A 12411-nucleotide genomic window follows, 5' to 3' on the forward strand; every position below is an offset into this window, starting at 1 on the left:
ACCTAGGGACACATACAGACTGAAAGTGACGGGATGGAAAAAGATATTCCATGCAAATGGAAATCAAAAGAAAGCTGGACTAGCAATAGTGGGGGACTTTAATACCTCACTTACACCAATGGACAGATCATCTAAACAGGAAATTAATACGGAAACACAAGCTTTAAATGACACAATAGACCAGATAGATTTAATTGATACTTATAGGACATTCAATCCAAAAACCGCAGATTACACTTTCTTCTCAAGTGCGCACGGAACATTCTCCAGGATAGATCACAGCTTGGGTCACAAATCAAGCCTCAGTAAATTTAAGAAAACTGAAATCATATCAAGCATCTTTTCTGACCACAACACTATGAGATTAGAAATCAATTACAGAGAAAAAAAAGTAAAAAACACAAACACATGGAGGCTAAACAATATGTTACTAAATAACCAAGAGATCACTAAAGAAGTCAAAGAGGAAATCAAAAGATACCTAGAGAAAAATGACAACAAAAACATGACAATCCAAAACCTATGGGACACAGCAAAAGCAGTTCTAAGAGGGAAATTTACAGCAATACAATCTTACCTCAGGAAACAAGAAAAATCTCAAATAAACAACCTAACCTTACACCTAAAGCAACTAGAGAAAAAAAAAACCCAAAGTTTGTAGAAGGAAAGAAATCAGAAAGATCAGAGCAGAAATAAATGGAATAGAGACTAAAATAAAATAAAAAGATCAATGAAACTAAAAGCTGGTTCTTTGAAAAGATAAAATTGATAAACCTTTAGCCAGACTCATCAAGAAAAAGAGGGAGAGGACTCAAATCAATAAAATTAGAAATGAAAAAGGAGAAGTTACAACAGACACCACAGAAATACAAAGCATCCTAAGAGACTACTACAAGCAACTCTATGCCAATAAAATGGACAACCTGGAAGAAATGGACAAATTCTTAGAAAGGTATAACCTTCCAAGACTGAACCAGGAAGAAACAGAAAATATGAACAGACCAATCACAAGTAATGAAATTGAAACTGTGATTAAAAATCTTCCAACAAGCAAAAGTCCAGGACCCGATGGCTTCACAGGTGAATTCTATCAAACATTTAGAGAAGAGCTAACACCCATCCTTCTCAAACTCTTCCAAAAAATTGCAGAGAAAGGAACACTCCCAAACTCATTCTATGAGGCCACCATCACCCTGATACCAAAACCAGACAAAGATACTACAAAAAAAGAAACGTACAGACCAATATCACTCATGAATATAGTTGTAAAAATCGTCAACAAAATACTAGCAAACAGAATCCAACAACATATTAAAAGCGTCATACACCATGATCAAGTGGGATTTATCCCAGGGATGCAAGGATTCTTCAATATATGCAAAACAATCGATGTGATACACCATATTAACAAATTGAAGAAAAACAACATATGACCATCTCAATAGAGGCAGGAAAAGCTTTTGACAAAATTCAACACCCATTTATGATAAAAAAAAATCTCCAGAAAGTGGGCATAGAGGGAACCTACCTCAACATAATAAAGGCCATATACGACAAACCCACAGCAAACATCATTCTAAATGGAGAAAAACTGAAAGCATTTCCTCTAAGATCAGGAGCAAGACAAGGAAGTCCACTCTCACCACTGTTATTCAACATAGTTTTGGAAGTCCTAGCCACGGCAATCAGAGAAGAAAAAGAAATAAAAGGAATACAAATTGGAAAAGAAGAAGTAAAATTGTCACTGTTTGTAGCTGACATGATACTATACATAGAGAATCCTAAAGATGCCACCAGAAAACTACTAGAACTAATCAATTAACTTGGTAAAGTAGCAGGACACAAAATTAATGCACAGAAATCTCTGGCAATCCTATACACTAATGATGAAAAATCTGAATGAGAAATGAAGGAAACACTCCCATTTACCATTGCAACAAAAAGAATAAAAAGTCTAGGAATAAACCTACCTAGGGAGACAAAAGACTTGTATGCAGAAAAGTATAAGACACTGATGAAAGAAATTAAAGATGATACAAACAGATGGAGAGATATGCCATGTTCCTGGATTGGAAGAATCAATTTTGTGAAAATGACTCTACTACCCAAAGCAATCTACAGATTCAATGCAATCCCTATCAAATTACCAATGGCATTTTTTTACAGAACTAGAACAAAAAATCTTAAAATTTGTACAGAGAAACAGAAAACCCTTAATAGCCAAAGCAGTCTTGAGGGAAAAAAATGGAGCTGGAGGAATCAGACTCCCTGACTTCACACTATACTGCAAAGCTACAGTTATCAAGACAATACGGTACTGGCAAAAAACCAGAAATATAGATCAATGGAACAGGATAGAAAGCCCAGAGATAAACCCATGACCTATGGTCAACTAATCTATGACAAAGGAGGCAAGAATATACAATGGAGAAAAGACAGCCTCTTCAATAAGTGGTGCTGGGAAAACTGGACAGCAGTTTTCAAAGAATGAAATTAGAACACTCCCTAACACCATACACAAAAATAAACTGGAGAGCAGTTTTCAAAGAATGAAATTAGAACACTCCCTAACACCATACACAAAAATAAACTCAAAATGGATTAAAAACCTAAAAGTAAGACCGGACACTATAAAACTCTCAGAGGAAAACATAGGAAGAACACACTTTGACATAAATCACAGCAGATCTTTTTGATCCACCTCTTAGAGTAATGGAAATAAAAACAAAAATAAACAAATGGGACCTAAGGTAATTTAAAAGCATTTGCAAAGCAAAGGAAACTACAAACAAGACAAAAAGACAACCCTCAGAATGGGAGAAAATATTTGCAAATGAATCAACGGACATATGATTTATCTCCAAAATATATAAACAGCCCATGCAGCTCAATATTAAAAAAAAAAACACCCCAATCCAAAAATAGGCAGAAGACCTAAATAGACATTTCTCCAAAGAAGATATACAGATTGCCAGCAAACACTTGAAAGAATGCTCAACGTCATTAATCATTAGAGAATTGCAAAACAAAACTGGAATGAGGTATCACCTCACACCAGTCAGAATGGCCATCATCAAAAAATCTAGAAACAATAAATGCTGGAGAGGGTGTGGAGAAAAGGGAACCCTCTTGCACTGTTGGTGGGAATGTAAATTGATACAACCAGTATGGAGAACAGTATGAGGTTTCCTTAAAAAACTAAAAATAGAGCTAGCACACAACCCAGCAATCCCACGACTGGGCATATACCCTGAAAAGACCATAATTCAAAAAGACACACATACCCCAGTGTTCATTGCAGCACTATTTACAAGGGCCAGGACATGGAAAAAACCTAAGTGTCCATTGACAGACAAATGGATAAAGAAGACGTGGTACATATACACAATGAAATATAACTCAGCCATAAAAAGGACCGAAATTGGGTCATTTGTAGAGACGTGGGTGGATCTAGAAACCGTCACACAGAGTGAAGGAAGTCAGAAAGAGAAAAACAAATATCGTATATTAATGCATATATGTGGAACTTAGAAAAATGGAACAGATGAACTGGTTTGCAGGGCAGAAATAGAGACACAGATGTAGAGAACAAACGTATGGAAACGGACGTGGGAAAGTGTTGGGGGCAGGGGTGTGGTGGTGTGATGAATTGGGAGATTGGGATTGACATATGTACGCTAATATGTATAAAATGGGTAACTCATAAGAACCTGCTGTATAAAAAAATACATAAAATAAAATTCAAAAATTAAAACAAACCAAAGAAATAACAATAGGTTTATGACATTATCAATCACAGTAGAAAACCACCTGTAAAGACAAATGGACGTACTTGCCACAACGGGCTCTGCATCGCCAAGTTCGCTCCCCCAACTCCGCAGCCTCGCAGGAGGCCTTCCTATTGGTGGAAGGCCAATGGGCGTGTCTTTTGCTTCCGGAGGCGCCAAGCCTTGGGACCTCAGGCCCTCAGTGCGCATGGCTACTGCTGCTTCCGTAGCAGAGCGCCTCCTCACGTGCTCTTCTGATCCAACCAGTTTCTCGGTAAAGAGACGTCTAGAACTTTCTCCCTCATCTTCCTGGGGCTTCCGGGAGCACCCGGAAGCCCACGTGGCGTTCGCACAGAGTGCCTGGGACAGTCGGCGGCACAGTTCCTGGCTGCTCTGCTGAGACGAGCTCTTCAGCCCCTCGTGAGCGGGACTCCGGAGCCATCCACAGAGACAGAGCGAGTCAGGAGACAGGCGGGGGCTTTGCCGGGGGCTGGACTCCGCAGGTACCGGGGGCCCGGGGAAGGAGTGGAGGTCGGGGGAGGGCTACGGGCTGCTCGGTTGGGAGTGGGGGAGCGGCGGCGGAGGGTAGCGGGCTGAAGGGGGGCTGAGGGAAGAAGGGTCCCCCAGTGAGCGGGTCAGAGGGGAGGACCGCTGGCTTCCGGGGTGGCTGGTGGGGGGCGTTCTGGAGTCGGGGTGCAGAGGGTGGGGCTAATGGCTAAGCGTGGGGGGGGCCTGAGCGGAGGGCTTCCTGCTGGTCGGGTGGGGCCGGCCTTGGGGGCCAGAGGAGAGGACGACTGGCTGCGGGGGTGGGGAGGACGGGGAGGACGGGAAGGGCGGGCCCCACCCCCGGGGCCGAGACGGGAGGGGAGGGCTAGCGGCTGCTGCGTGTGGCGGGAGGAAGGCTGAGGCGGGGGTCGATGGGGAGGACTCCCGGGCGCGGGTGCGGTAGGCGTTAGGGGAGCTCCCGCCGGGGCGGGGCGTGGGGTGGGGGGGAGGACGCTCGTGGCAGTTAGGGGGCTCCGGCTCCCGGGTGGGCGGGGGCAAGACGGGTGGGCTCTGCGTCTGGGGTACGAGAAGCGAGAGCCCCTGGCGCTGAGTGTGCTCGGGGGAGGACTCCCCGGTGTGGGGAGGTGAGAGAGGCAGTCTGACCTCTACGCATGGTGGGGCGCCCGGCTTCCAGGGCCCAGAGCGGAGCGCCACCAGCTGGTGGGGGGGGGAGGGTGTATGGAGGGGATGTAGTGCGAGGGGTCGGGGAGGAGCCACCTGGCCACGGGGGGGCGTAAGTGAAGCTGAGAGGGGGAGGCGCTGGGGCTGCTGTGATCTGGTGGAGGCTGTTGGCCATGGCAGATGGATTTGTGGGGGTCCAGGGAGGGGCTCTGGCCCACTGCATGAGGCATCGAGAGCTTCAGGTCGCCTCTGTCCGGGTGGCACAGGAATTGCAGAGGTGGGTGGGCTGGGCAAGGCCCTGGCCTCCACACAGAGTACACAGATTCTTTACGAGGGTGCTTTGCACATTCACCCGGACACGCCATACCAGAGTTGTAAAACAGTCTCCATAAATTTAGCAGTATTGCAAGTTTACATGATAAGTTTTCTCATCACGGGGGAATTTTATTTGATGGTACTAATGATAATATATCTTCAAATATTGGGAAGCCCATGGATCAAAGAGAAAAATCACAGAGGGACTTAGAAAATATTTCCAAGTGAATACTAAAAAAGCACAACTTACCAAAATTAGTGGGAGGCAGCAAAAAGCGACAGGAGGAAACTGTATTCCTCTAAATGCTTCTGTTAGAAAAGAGTCAGGACATAAAATCAGTGAGCTAACAGTCCATTTAGAGATGCTAGAAGAAGAAGAGCAAAGGAAACATAAAATGAAGTAATAAGAGAGCTAAGAGAGGAAATCAGTGATAGAAAGCAAATTATGGACACGGTGAACAAAGCCACGTGCTTCTTTCAAAAGAGCAAGGAAACCGAGCAAGTCCTAGAACGATGAATCACGGAAACATAGAAAGAACGCTGATCCCCAATATGAGGAATGAAAGAGGGCCAACGTTACGGATCAGATGTACATTAACAAAGAGGATATAGGGGAATATTATGGGACATTATGGAAATGTTTATGCTAACAAATTGGAAGACTTGAAAAATTCCTTGGGAAAAAGGCAGCTTCCTAAAACTGAGGCCAGAATGTAGAAAAGGTGACGAGCCTTCTATCTGTCTTTTTTAAAAAAATTATTTTATTTTATTTTATTATTGTTTCTTGAGTCGTACGCAACAAGTGCTCTTTTGTTATTTTTTTTAAATTGTATTTTTACTTGTGGCTGCGTTGGGTCTTTGTTGCTGCGCGCGGGCTTTCTCTAGGTGCAGCGAGCGGGGGTTACTCTTCGTTGCGGTGCGCCGGCCTCTCATTACGGTGGCTTCTCTTGTTGCAGAGCACGGGCTCCAGGCATGTGGGCTTCAGTAGTTGTGTCACGTGGACTCAGTAGTTGTGGCTCGTGGGCTCTAGAGCGCTGGGTCAGTGGTTGCAGAGCATGGGGTTAGTTGCTCCGCGGCTTGTGGGATCTTCCCGGACCAGGGATCGAACCTGTGTCCCCTGCACTGGCAGGTGGATTCTTAACCACTGCGCCACCAGGGAAGTCCCTAGCCTTCTATCTTGTAAATAAATGTAATTTATAAAAAAAGTGTCCTAAAGTCAAACAAACCAAACAGGGCAGGGAGGTGCTCCAGGCTGCTGCTGTGAGGGGCACTAGGGTGGGCTGTGTGGCACAAACATGATTCTCTCCTCTTTGCACCCACAGGCCGGTTCCCACACTTCAACAGCCTGTGCACTCCTGTTTGATCGCTTCCCCCCACCCTCAGGTACTCGAAGATGGCAATGGCTCTGGCGGTATTGCGGGACTGGTGCAGGTCGATGGGCGTGAACGCTCAGCGATCTCTGCTCATCCTGGGAATCCCAGATGACTGCAAAGACCAGGAATTCCAGGAGGCTGTCCAGGCTGCCCTGCATTCCCTGGGCAGATACCGAGTGCTGGGCAAGGTCTACAGAAAGGAGCTGGGGTCGAGTGTTGCCCTGGTCGAGTTTGCTGAGTGTTTAAATCGAAGCTTGCTCCCCCGCCAAATACCAGGCAAGGGAGGGCCCTGGACTGTGGTCTGCCTGCCCCAGGCCCCTGATGCTGATTCACAGGATAGACCCAATTTCCCTGCGCAGCCCCAGGGACAAGCAGTGGTTGGCAGGGCGGGTGAGGCAGGAACTGCAGGGGAGGAGGAAGCTGCAGGGGAGGAGGAAGCTGCAGGGGAGGCGGGAGTCGCAGGTATGGAGGGAGACACAGGTGAGGAGGAAGCCTTAGGTGAGGAGGGAGCTGAAGGTGAGAAGGGAGCTGCAGGTGAGGAGGGAGCTGAAGGTGAGAAGGGAGGTGCAGGTGAGGAGGGAGCTGAAGGTGAGGAAGAAGGTGCAGGTGAGAAGGGAGCTGCAGGTGAGGAGGGAGCTGAAGGTGAGGAGGGAGCTGAAGGTGAGAAGGGAGCTGCAGGTGAGAAGGGAGCTGAAGGTGAGGAGGGAGGTGCAGGTGAGAAGGGAGCTGCAGGTGAGGAGGGAGCTGAAGGTGAGGAGGGAGCTGAAGGTGAGAAGGGAGCTGCAGGTGAGAAGGGAGCTGAAGGTGAGGAGGGAGGTGCAGGTGAGAAGGGAGCTGCAGGTGAGGAGGGAGCTGAAGGTGAGGAGGGAGCTTCAGGTGAGGAGGGAGCTGAAGGTGAGGAGGGAGGTGCAGGTGAGAAGGGAGCTGCAGGTGAGGAGGGAGCTGCAGGTGAGGAGGGGGCTGAAGGTGAGGCAGGAACTGCAGGTCACTCAGGAACTGCAGGGGAGGAGGAAGCTGCAGGGGAGGCGGGAGTCGCAGGTATGGAGGGAGACACAGGTGAGGAGGAAGCCTTAGGTGCGGAAGGAGCTGCAGGTGCGGAAGGAGCTGAGGGTCAAGCAGGAGCTGAGGGTCAAGCAGGAGCTGAAGGTGAAGCAGGAGCTGAGGCAGATGAGGAAGGAGCTGCAGGTTACAGAAATGTTGCAGGCGTGGCAGGACTTCTGAGTGTGGCAGGACTTCTGAGTATGGCAGAACCCACGGGCGGGGCAATGGCTGCGCCTGAGGAAGCAGTTGTGACAGCGGCAGGCGCCATGGGTGAGGCAGGGCCCGGGACCCAGCAGTGGAGGCAGGCCTCACAGCCCGTGCTGGACAGCATGGGCTACCAGGAGCTGGGAACCTTCTCTGGGATGGAAGAGCCGGGCCACGGGGAAGGGTCCTCTGAGAGCTGGCTGGAGCAGGCCAGCCACACGCTGCACCTGTGGCGCCACGTGTCTGAGAGGGAGAGGAGGAGGAGGCTGGTGGAGAGCTTGCGCGGCCCCGCGCTGGACCTCCTGCGCGGCCTCCTGGCGGAAGATCCCGAGCTGGCTGCCCAGGACTGCCTGGCCGCGCTGGTGCAGGTGTTTGGGAACAAGGACCCCCGGGGGAGTGCTCGGCTGAAGTTCGTGACCTGTGCCCAGCGGCCCCAGGAGACTCTCTCTGCGTACGTGATGCGCCTGGAAGGCCTGCTGCAGTCGGCCCTGGAGAAGGGGGCCATCCACCCGGCCATGGCGGACCAGGCGCGCGCCCGGCAGGTGCTGACGCGGGCCCGGCTGAACGACACGCTCCGGGACACGCTGAGGCGGAGGCGGCTGATGAGGAGGCCTCCCGGCTTTGCGGGGATGCTGCGGCTCATCCAGAAGACAGAGGCCTGGGACGCCGACCCGGCTAGCAGGGAGCACTTCCCAGGGCAGGAAGAGGCCCGTGTGGACGTTGCAGTCCTGGCAGCAGCCGCCCAGGCCGCCCCGGCCCATGAGGCCATCACCGCAGGCACCACTGCACATGGTGAAGATACCACCGCCCAGGCCGCCCGTTCCAAGGAAGGGAGCGCCGAGGACCACCCGGCACGTGAGGAGGCCAGTGCGGCAGTTGCCGGCACTGCCAAGGCTGGCGAGGCGGCCCCTGAAGACCATGGTGCCGCCAGGGCAGCCCCTGAAGACCATGGTGCCGCCAGGGCAGCCCCTGGCCCTGGGGAGACCAGCAAGGCGTCCGCGGCCACTCAGGAAGATGGAAGTGCTGCCGCCCCTGCGGGCCTAGGTCAGGCAGGACCCTCAGATGCCCCCGGGGTCCCCATGCCTGGCCGGATGGGCAGTGCTTCCCCGGTGGCCCCAGGAGGTCCTGGCTGGGAGCCAGAGGGCCTCGCCGAGGCAGGAGGCCAGGAGGCCGAGGAGACCCCCGAGGAGGGGCTCAAGCCCATCCCAGAAGAGCCGGGAAATGAGGACGGGGCTGCAGAGATGAGCCCCCCGGGGTCCACCTCGGGCCACTAGGCTCAGCAGGCCCCAGGGCCCCCACGCTTGGAGGCAGGGGGAGGCCAGGCCTGGCAGCCTACTGGCCCCATATTAGGGGCCACTCCAGGTGCCTGGGCCTCCCTCCTGAGAGGGTCCCCTATTCATCATCCCCTGGGGCAGGTTGCTCCCTGTACTGGCAAGCCCAAATGTGTCCCTGTAGGCCCCAGAAGGACCCAGGTGTCAAGGAAACCCCCAGCCCCCGCTCCCCTCCCCCCAACACACACACCCTAGCCATCGTCCCCCGCAGAGCCCTGAGGTGCGCCACGTGCCAGCCAAGGCTCTGGTCTCTGTGGGCCAGTGTCGTGAGCTCAACGTGTGCTTTCTGGGCATAGATTCAGGCCCAGCGCTGCCTGTTGTTGTGGAAATGTGCATGTGTTCTCCTCTGAGCAGTTCCCCCAACCCCTGCGCGGCGTGGAGACCCCGAGCCCAGTCCCAGGAGCCGGCGGGAAGGACGGGATGGACGAGGTCACAGCCAGCGCCCACCCCAGGACCTGGGAGCCCACCTGCGACCTTCGGAAGGAAGACCTTGACCGGGGCTGCAGGAGGTCTGCGGGAGGCCCCCCAGGGCTTGTGTTCTGCTGGGCCACCCCGTTGTTCCTCGGGACTCCACGTCCCCGGCTCGGTGGTGTGCGCCCTGCTGTGGGACTGTCCTGTGCCCGCCATAGGGCAGGGCCAGGCCCCGGGCATGTGGGCCAGAAATGGAGGGTCTGCCCTGGGGGGAGCGGGCATGGCTGGCGCCCATCTTCCTGGCGAGAGGCCACCCGCGGGGCCCTCAGGAAGGGAGACTGTGGGGAGATGGAGGGCCGCCGGGTGGGGTGTAGCGGAGGCACCTTTTTGAGGACCCTGGGTGGGGCCGGGACCCGTGAGCTCCGGTGGCCGTTAGAAGTTCCTCTGTGTGTTGTTATGCCCTCTGTTCAATGGTTTCAGTCAATGTTTCTGTTTAATAAATTTCCCTGAACGTTTCATCTGAGTCTGGCCTCTGCTGTGGGCAATGGAGGGAAAGGGCTGCTGCGGGTGAGGGCGGGGGTCCAGAGTCCGATTCCTGCTCAGCACCCATGGGACACCTCTCCGGGGGGAGGGTAAGGTAGGCACTTTGCAGACCCAGACATCGTGAGGGTTTTTCTTCCAGTTCATGGGTGAATTGTAAAGTTTTAGCGCCCTTGACCGTGGGCCGCGTCTCGGGCGATGCTCGTGCTTGAAATCATGGGTGCTGTGCACGGCCCGGAAGGCCAGGGGACACACAGGAGGACTTCTGACCTCGTGGGTCACACGTGGGTCCGTGCACGTCTGCCTGGCCCGGAGGCTCCGGGACCAGAAGGCCGTGGCCGGTTTGCACGAGCGCTCGGCCTGTGGCTCTGCACCCGTGCACGAGTGTCTTCGTGCCCCCTGCGATGACGGGCGTGAAGCAGGAGGCTGACATGCTGACGGGCCTGCCCTTTAGGATGTCACTTCCTGGCTGGGCTGTGCTGTCACCCCCGAGCAACCGGAGCACTTCTGTGAGGGGCTGAGCGGGAGTGTGAGCCCAGGGTGCTGCCGGCCGCGCTGCACTGTCCCGTTTACGGGGCGGAGGGGCACGCCGCGCTCCGCATGGCTGCGGACGAGAAGGGCCCCGCCGCGGGCAGGGCGCCCGGCTTCGGCGAGGCGCCTCTTCCTCCCGACACAGCGGCTCCGGCCCTCGGCTCAGGGAGCTGCACCCCCCAGTCCCTCGCCCTGGACCAGCCCGTGCCCGCGGGGCACCCCGACCTCGGGCTGCTGCCTGGAGAAGCCGCTTTCCAGGATTTGACGGAAGAGCCTTTGTTGAAAAGGCCTCGCACCGCCTGCGAGGCCGTGTGGGAAGGCAGCCTGCTCTTCCACCGCTTTCCCAGGAAGCTGTGGACGATCGTCCACAGCAGTCGCTTTGCATCCATTGGGTGGAATGAAGACGGGACTTGCATAGGCGTCAACAGGCCGCTGTTTCAAAAGGAGGTTTTGGACAGGGACGGCCTAGACAAGGTGTTCAAGACAGAACGTGTGGAGAGCTTCATCCGCCAGCTTAACCGCTATGGATTCAGCAAAGTGTACCAGGACATGCACACGTCCCTCTGCATGACCAACCTGTCCACGAAGGAGCGGCCCGCCCACGTCCTGAGCGAGGTAAGGAGGGCGGGGGACGGCGGGGGAGGAGCCCTCTCCAGGGGCTGAGCCGCTGGGCCCGGGGGTGGGGGGCGGGTGCCAACCCCGGGCCGCCTGGGACGGCGGCAGGCGTGTCGGGAGAGCTTCCTTTAAAGGTGGTACTTGGGCACCGGCGTGACGGCCGGAGCTGGCAGTGCCGCGCGCTGTGTTGGGACGTTGTTATGGGGGGACCCGAAGCGTTCTCAGCACAAGGACGTCACTTCTCTCCCTCCTCCTTTTCCCTTTGCTGTGTCTGTGTGAGGTGATGCGTGTGAACTGGACCCCCTGTGGTGATCATTTCACAGCACACGCGGGCAAGGCGTCATCCTGTACTCCTGACACGTGGGCAGTGCCGCTCGTGCCTGACACGCAGTCACAGCGGGGGACAAGAGGACACTGCTGCAACGCTGGCCCTTCCCGTCCTCCTGCTCGGGGACAGTGGCCCGCCGGGGGGAGGGGGGAGGTCTGTGTGCCCCCTTGACTCCCATAGCTCCAGAGCATCACTTGAGTGAGGGCGCAGGTCCTTTCCTGGGAAGCAGTCAGCGTCCCCGGTCTGGCCCCTGGAGGTGCTGGCCAGGGGGCGATTCGGACACTTCCTTAGAAAGCTACCGAACCTTGTTGCAGTCTCGTACCTGCAAACGCCAAGTCCCCTTTCGTGGGCCTTGTACTCGTCCTAAGGGGCCATTTTCAGTCATTTTCCAAGGGCGAAAGGTGATGGTGAGAGAGCGAGTCTCGGGGATGTCAAAGCTGGGGCACAGCGTCCTGCTGGGACCGGGTCCCGCTTTCTCCAAAGAGGCCCTGGGTCGGCTGGGGGAGGGCGCCCAGGGGCCCAGCCAGGCGGCTGCTGCTTGCGAGCAACTCTTTTGTGACTCGGGGTTTCCTTTTCTCTCTCAACCGCGACCTCAGTTACACTTCTACCACAGTCCCCTGTTTCAGAGAGACTGCCCGCACCTCCTGGTGAGGATGAAGCCGAGAGTGCACACTAAACCAGCATCCGGGCAGGTGGACGGCGAGCCGGCAGCCCCGGGGCACCTCCCGGCGCCCAGCGCCGCGGAGCCGCAGGACGGCCTCCCACCGTATCCTGAGCACATCCAGGGG

The 12411-nt window shown here is 54.2% G+C and overlaps 2 protein-coding genes across 2 annotated transcripts in view; one reads left to right on the top strand and one right to left on the bottom strand.

The window, feature by feature from the left end:
• TEX28 (testis expressed 28) overlaps positions 1 to 12411 on the bottom strand; it is a gene marked incomplete at both ends in the record, with an annotated part of 60426 nt that overhangs the window by 7099 nt on the left and 40916 nt on the right.
• Positions 7930 to 9141, top strand: LOC309839447 (paraneoplastic antigen Ma6F-like; the record flags this gene model as incomplete). The annotated part of the gene is made up of 1 exon (XM_082681195.1): positions 7930 to 9141. One exon carries the CDS (start codon positions 7930 to 7932, stop codon positions 9139 to 9141), a length of 1212 nt encoding a protein of 403 aa, XP_082537321.1.

Source organism: Grampus griseus (genome assembly GCF_964374135.1).
Source record: "Grampus griseus genome assembly, chromosome: X".
Lineage (NCBI taxonomy): Eukaryota > Metazoa > Chordata > Mammalia > Artiodactyla > Delphinidae > Grampus > Grampus griseus.